Raw genomic sequence first — 7718 nt, 5'->3', positions numbered from 1 at the left:
GCATCTGGTGGGCCACAGTGGGAAACAGGATGTTGGGCTAGATGGGGCCTTTGGCCTGATTGAGCAGGGCTGAAATGATGGATGACATACGTGAGTGGTTCTCAAACCTTTTAGAGGTCATAGAGGCTGCTGCCTGATTTATAAATGCCAAGGAGTGTGGCTATAGTAATGTTGGGCAGCAGTGCTCTTCCCCCATCAAAGTAGCAGCTTGTTTAACCCTTGATGCACGTAGCCTAATCTCCCCTGTCAGTTTTGTGAACCTCCAAAAACTGGGTGGCAACTCATTGGTGAGTTTTGGACCCACAGTTTGAGATTCACTGATGTAGGTTATCTGGACCCATTTCAGACTGGTTTCCAACCTACTTTCGGACTGAAACTACCTGGGTCACTCTGGTTGATGACTTACTTTCAAAGACAGGCAAGGGGAGTGCAATACTGTTGATTCTTTTGGGTGTCTGCACAATTTCTGATACTGTTTACCATGACAGCTTTCTGGATTTCCCTGTCTAGGATGGGAACTGAACTTTGGCAGTTCTGTGCCTATCTGACAGGCAGATCCCAGCCAGTGGTGGTGGGGACTTTTGCTCTGCTCAATGCCTTTCAAACTACAGAGGACCCAAAAGCTAAATTTTGCTATGAGTGCTATTTAACATCAGCATAAAACTTCTGGTTTGAGGTTTGGGACTGAATACAGGTGTGGCAGTGGAAGTTCTAAACTGCCTGCATGGACTGGATGAGTTGTCAAGTCAAAACCGTTTTTGGTTTCTCAAGCCTTTTGGGACATCCTTGGCATTTTTTTTTAACTGGCCCTTCTGCTGCTGCTAGCTCTATTGTTTTTACATGTGTTTTTAGTATGGTGCTTAAGTTTTTCATGAAGTGTTATTTTGAATTGTTTTAAAATAATAAAGCAATGGTGAAGAAACTTAGGATGGAAAGGTTTACTCTAAATCAGCATTTCTCAACGTTTGTCCTCTGCTGCACCGCTTAGCATGGGCCACTTATTGGAAATACCAATTGGTTAAGAAACACTGCTGTTTATAAATAAACCTTAACATGCAGAGGCAAAATACGTCAGACAATGGGGATCACACAGTAGTGATGACTACCTCCATTTTAGCCTACTTATAATTTCTCTAAAGTTTCCAATGGTTCTCAAACTGTGGATCCATGGCCCACCAGGCAGTCACTACCCAATTTTGGGGGGCTTCATGAAACTAACAAGGTAGATTAGGCTATGTGCATTAAGGTGCATTAACAACTTACTACTTGGGAGAGCACTGCTGCCCAATTACCATTATAGCCACAGAGGCTTGACCAACTGATAAAGTGGACCCTTTTTTTGGGTGGATCCTGATGCTAAAACATTTGAGAACCACTGCAAAACATTTGGCTGTTCACTGTTGGAAGCAAGACACTGGACTAGATGAATCTTCCTTGGTCAGATCTATCACGATTCTTTCTTGTGACCTAAAATCTGTTGATTTAAGTACTAGGATAAGCAGGTTAATCAGCAAATGTCCAGTTCAATTAGCAAATTCAAAATAGCAAATTGCTGTTTTATGACTTTATTATTATTTCAAACTTTACATGAAACACAGTTGTTAACTGGTATTGAGCAACTGGTACAAGTCTTAAGCTGAGATCTAAGTATCAGCTAGGTCAGAGGTGTCAAACTTGTTTCATATAGAGGGCCGAATAACATTCATGATTCCTGCTTGAGAGCCAGAAGTGACATCATTAAGCAGGAAGTGAAGTCACGAAACAGGTCGTGATCAGAAATATAAACACTTTATTCTCACTTAGGAACACACTAGCTACAAATAACATAAGGGAAAATATGCACATCTTGATCATATTTTCAGCATATGGGAGGGCTGTTATCATGTGGGCTGCCCTTCCAGAAGTGATACCTCAGCAACCGGTCAGCTGATGGAGGTGCTGGGAGAGCCTGAGGGCTGGATAAAGAGCTTCCATGGGCTGCATCCACCACCCCCCCCCCGGCCTTATGTTTGACACCCCTGAACTAGGAATTGGCGCAGCATGTATGATGTTCCTAAAAGCGGGGTTTTTTTTTTGCAGGTGTGATTTCAGTCAGCTGCAGTTGTTCAAAGCGATTCACAAGGCTTTTCGGGGTTGTTCCAAGTGCCCCGATGACGATGCAGACCACTTTGGTATGTCTTGTCCATAGTCTTGTGATTTATGTATTATTTTTTGTTTCACATTTGTATACTGCCCTTCCTCCAAAGAGCTCAGGGTGGGGGGGACACAGCTGTTCCCCTCCTTTTGTCCTCACAACAACCCTGTGAGGTAGGCAAGGCTGAAAGTGACTGTTCAATGGCCAAGTCTCTGTATTTTGTCTTTTTTTCTAGTTTTTTTTATGGACTGTGGCATTATTATTGATGATGATGATGTTGATGATGCAATAGAAACTTGGAAAGTGCCTAAATTCAATTCCTTGTGTGCCCCCACTCTGAATTGTGGCAGCGGTACACGCACTCGCTATAGAATACACTCCCTATAGAATTTCCATAAGGAAAGCCAACCGCTCCCCGCTTGTCAGCAGCGCCCCACCCTGGTGGAACTCTCTGACTGATGGTTCCACGCCTTCCCTAAAAAGGTGCGCCTGTCCCTTTTAAAGGACACGCACCCGCACGCGACTAACGTTGCCGAGTCGGACAACGCGAGAACCACGCATCCGCCCTGGGTGACCCCTGCACGAAACTACAGTTCCCGGCGTGCTGCGCGCCCAAGAAGGCATGCTGGGACTTTCACCGCCCCTCGGCGGAACCGTCCAATGAGAGGAGGACCCTGTAGGGAAAGTGACCAATGAGAGAAGGAGAAGTGGCGGAAAGCTAACCCGCCGCCTCCAACACGCGTTTCCTTTTTTAAAAGGGAGAAAAAGGGTGGGGGGCCGGAAGTGATGTCAGAAGCCCCATGTGAGGCGATTGCAACACATGCAGCGCGGAGGAGCAGAGAGGCGAGAGGGAGGGGGCAGAGCAGGAGAGGCGGAGGGGACAGGAAAGGAAGGAAGAAGCCGGTTGGAGACGTCACAAGCGCCGTCGCGAGGAGCCTTCGCCGCCGTCCGCAGAAGGAAGGGAGGGAGGAGAGGCGGCGGGGGAGGCGGCGAGGCCTGAGGTGAGGGAGCGCGCGCGCCACGCCGGGAGCCGGGGCCGGGCAGCGGGGACTGAGGGGCGGCCAAGCTGGGTGGGGAGGCGGGCGGGCGGCTGGTGGCGGGCAGGGGCCGGGCCGGGCCTTCTTTCTTCCCCTGCGGGCTCCAACTCTCTTTTCTCTTCCCCTTTTCCTCTCCGCGGCGGCCTTGCCCGTTGCTGCAGCCGCAGGAGGGGCGGTGGAGGAGGAGGAGGGAGAAGATGGCGGACGATCCCAGCGCTGCCGACAGGAACGTGGAGATCTGGAAGATCAAGAAGCTCATCAAGAGCCTCGAGGCGGCGCGCGGGTGAGAGAGGCCGCGGCGGTGGGTGGCGACGGCGGCGGTGCGGGGCTAGTTCTCGCTCAAGGGGCCTGGCCTGGGGCCTGGGCAGAGTCTCCACCCCCCGATAGAACCCCCAGTCTCAGGCCTCCACAGACAGACACACACACACACTCTCACACACACAGGCACACACTCCCTCTCACGCACTCTTTTTCTCAGACTCTCTTCCCCTCCTCTCTCACACTGACACACACGCTCACTACCTGTCTCACACTTACTACCTGTCTCACACTCACTACTTCTCTCCCCCCTCTCTCACATGCACAGACACACTCACTTTCTCTCTCTCAGGCACACACACACTTTCTCACACACACTCTCCCTCTCAGATACACACACACTTTCTGACACACACACGCACACTCTCATACACAGACGTAGACACACTCTCCCTCAGACACTCTCTCCCCCTCACACACATGGACACACAAATTCTCTTTCCCCTTTTTCACATACACAGAGCATGTTGGTGGGTGAAGCCAGGAGAGACCCTGATGTGGTGATCTCTTTGTATGGTGTGATCACCCTTCACACTCCTCCCCCCCAAAAATCTGAAGTGAAACGAATTGGACCGGAGATGGGGCCTCCCTGGTGGGAACTGGGCCTTCAGTAGGTGTTCTCAAGAGTTGTAACTTTCCATACAGCCTGGATCCATATGGGGTTGTGTGTGGGTGACTGGCAAACAAGTTCATTGGAGAAAAGGGATTTTGATCTAAGCCTTTCTCCTTATACGTAAGATTTCTGTGCTACAAAGACTCCTTGAAAGGCAGAGCGTTCCACCTTGTGAGCTCCCACTTGTAGCCCAGGCACAGTTTATTTCCACACAGTAACAATTGAACTCTGGCTTTTGTTTATATCTGGTGACTATGGTCCAGACACCTCAGTCTTGTCTGATTTCTTTTTCCCATATGGGATTCCAACCCATACTTTACCTACCTGCACCAACAAGAGATACCTTAAGCACAGTGGAAACTGTTGAACATCCATTGTCTACTTCTTAAATGACTTGGAGTGCCACAATGTGGGTTCAAGCAGCTCCAACCATACTTAAGATGTTACCTCGACTACTTGATATTTAACCCTTCTCCCCCACTCCACTCCCTTGTGTTCTGCTGTATAAATTTGCATGTCCCAGTGCGACTCTGTCTCCCCTAGAATTCCAATTTAGTCAAAGCAAATGTTGTCAGTTGCTGTGTAGATTGTGTAGTTAGGGAAGCTGTCCCTGATTGATTCTGTTGGCCTTGTAGCTGCTGTTCCACCTTTACTGCACAACATGCTAAAGCTTGTTTGACCAGTTCATCTGTGAAATAGAAGCTGTTTAGGAAAAGGTGATTTTTTTGTTAACATCAACTTTAGATCTGAAACATGGTCTTGGTTATAAAGGTGAACTCCCTTCTTTTTTTCTTTGCTCAACAATGTTTGCTTTTTAATACAGAGGACCACTTTTTAGTGTATTTTTCTTAGTAAAGGCAGGTGTGATGTTAACAGTCCTTGAAACAATAGCAGGAAATGAGAATGCAAATGTGACTGTGAAGTGGACAGTACCAACCAGTTGCCCCTGTTTTCCTAGCATGGTGTAAGACCCCTTCTCTTCATTTCTCCAATTTGTCTTTTACCTGAAAAATGATTTGTGTATGGAGGAATGTCTCAGTGCTGGGTGGGAAAGCCAAAGGTTGTCTTCCTCATGTTATAAATACATGGAGGGCAGAGAGATTAGTTTTCTTACTTGGAACTGCATTTTAGAGAGACTCAGATAGCAAGGCATTCTCATTTTTTTGAATATTTGTCATGCTTGTCATGAAATGTGAGAGTTATCTCTTCTCTCTCTTAAATCTTGTGTATGCATGCTCCAGATTTGGGAGAGGTGTGTGTTCAGTAGTGTTCATAAGCACTTTGCTGCCAAGGTTTTCCAAGTTTGTTCTGGACCCCTAGCAGGATGGATCACTTCAGCTGCCCAAGAGATTCATTGTGAGGCTGCTAACTATCTAGAATTCTGGATTAATGTGGAAATGCAACATTTCTCACTTTCCGTACAAGGAAAAGTATTTTTTCTTTCCCTGATAGGTTTTCATGTAGTCAGCTTGAAACAATATGGCAGAAAACCTGGGTTTGAGAGAGGTGCACCTAAAGGAGCCCTTGGATGATCTTTTCAGTTAAGCTCTTGCTCTCATTTTAAAACTATTCAGGTTAAGTTTTCTGGGTAGCTGGTTGGACTGTTTAGTTATATATTCAAATTTAGGATTAAGTTTTTCTGGAAATGTACAAAAATTAATTCTTACATTTGTAAAAATGTAATCATGCAGTATGTGTCCAACCTTGTAGTTCTTGAGACTTGAATCAGTAGAATATTTGCCATGCTCTAAAACTCTTCATTATGTATTTGAATGACTTTATTGAAGACTGTGCTTAAATCCTAGTGGCATATAAGAGTTGGTCTGATTCACAGGAAGCTGGTTATGTTTATTAGAAACATAATTGGTATTTTCAATATACTAGTATTTATTCCTCTTGCAAAGAATGAGGAAAGGACTAGAGAATTCTTCCTGCACTATGTAGTAGGGCAGTCTATTACTGTGCTTTCCAGAACACTCATGCAAGAGAAACTTATTCCTAACTTCCATTAGAGTTCCTCAATGACTGCAACTGAAAATATCCACCTGTCGTAGAGCAACTGTGTAAGAAATTTTAAATGTGTAAAAACTGAGGTGGAGTTAAAATGGAGATTGTGTGATTGCAATGAAAGAGATCAGGATTCAAGTGCTTTTCGCAGTTTCTCAGTAGAACTCCCTTTTGGATGCACTCTGTTGAAAAGATCAGTGGTCTGACTGTGGTGCTGGAAAACGAAATCGTTTCCGTCCCTTGTACATACTATAGGCACACACCAATGTGCGTGTGCTAGACATTCTCAATCCGTACAGCATAATTTGAATACATAAGAATTTAGGTGTTGATGATTGGATAGTCTTGCCAGATAGTAAATTTTAATTCTTTGATGCTAACTTGAAAGGTCTGTCTGTCATTGCCAGTGGTTGCTGTCCAGTTTTCAAGGCTGCTAAGGCTTCAGAGTAATGATTCTGGAGTGTCATGTTAACTGTCTTGAAAGCAAATAATTTAGGGCAGTAGGAGTGTATGCAAAATACAAGTTAGCTGTGAAAAGCAGTAGGTCAAGAAGTAATTATCACTGATGGTGATTACAGTCAGTAAAATGTGCCACTGCATTCAGAATAGCTTCAGAATAACTGTGGCATATCTTAAGTAAAAAAAAGCTTCCGAAGTGAAGTGTCCTACTAAGCATTCCATTCATGTATCCCATCCTTTTCCCTGGGTGTGGCTTTGCTAACTCCATGTGGCCCTTTTGCAAGGCTTTGATAAATGTCACATTCCAGTAATGTGCAGGGCTACATTCTACTGATAATATAGACTGTAGACAAGAAGAATGGTTTAACAATTGAGACCCAAGTTTGGAAAAGTTATTGGGATGTTTGTCTACGGCTGTTTTTCTCCTTCAGTCACTATGCAAGACATCTTCCTCATAGCAAATATTGCAGTTGTGTAACCTTTATTGCTGTATCTTTCATGGATTGTTGTAAAAGCATAGACAAACTCACTTAAATCTGGCAAAGTTTGAATACCACACACTTTTAAAGTGAGGTGGAAGTTTTTCATGGAAAAAAATTATCTATAAAAATGCAGTTTCACAAAATTAGTAGCAAAATAAATTGTAATCAGGTTTTTTTGCTCACTGTTTCTAGGAAGTGTATTTGCAAACCTTGCACAGCTTTTCAGGGATGCTAAAATTAGTGCATTAACAGCTTTCACTATTTTTGTTTTTTCCTTAAATTTTAAATAATATAGTGTATGCTATTGTGTTATCATGGCTGAAAATATTCACAAGTATTCCAATAAAAATAATGTCAAAGTAAAGCTTTGACACTTATTGAGTATAACATCTTCTAAACCATATTAGCTGTGCAGTCCTAGGTATGTCTACTCAGAAGTAAGTCTCAGTGCATTCAAGTGTGTATCTAGGATTGCATCCTAAATGTGTGCCACTGAACTTCTTTTCTAGTCAAATATTGCTAGTCAGTTCAACAACTTTTGCTTATTTGGAAAACCTTTGAGATTTAAAAGCAACATGATGATTCTTGTCAAACATAAGTTGGATCCCATTCAATTCCAGGTACTGGACTATTTTCTGGAAATTTTTCTAATTTGCCAGAAAACTCAT

At 44.3% G+C, this 7718-nt stretch overlaps 1 protein-coding gene across 1 annotated transcript in view; it reads left to right on the top strand.

Moving 5' to 3' along the window:
• The first annotated feature begins 2941 nt into the window (after positions 1-2941).
• Positions 2942-7718, top strand: part of ETF1 (eukaryotic translation termination factor 1) — a 30302-nt gene continuing 25525 nt past the window's right edge. The window contains exons 1-2 of the mRNA XM_066639354.1: positions 2942-3135; positions 3333-3454. Coding sequence (XP_066495451.1) covers positions 3369-3454 — 86 coding nt within the window. The 5' untranslated portion in view covers positions 2942-3135; positions 3333-3368. The remainder of the gene's footprint in view (positions 3136-3332; positions 3455-7718) is intronic.

Source organism: Tiliqua scincoides, chromosome 1, assembly GCF_035046505.1.
Source record: "Tiliqua scincoides isolate rTilSci1 chromosome 1, rTilSci1.hap2, whole genome shotgun sequence".
NCBI lineage: Eukaryota > Metazoa > Chordata > Lepidosauria > Squamata > Scincidae > Tiliqua > Tiliqua scincoides.
The sequence above is the reverse complement of the archived record's forward strand: the minus strand, read 5'-3'. Positions and strand labels throughout refer to the sequence as shown.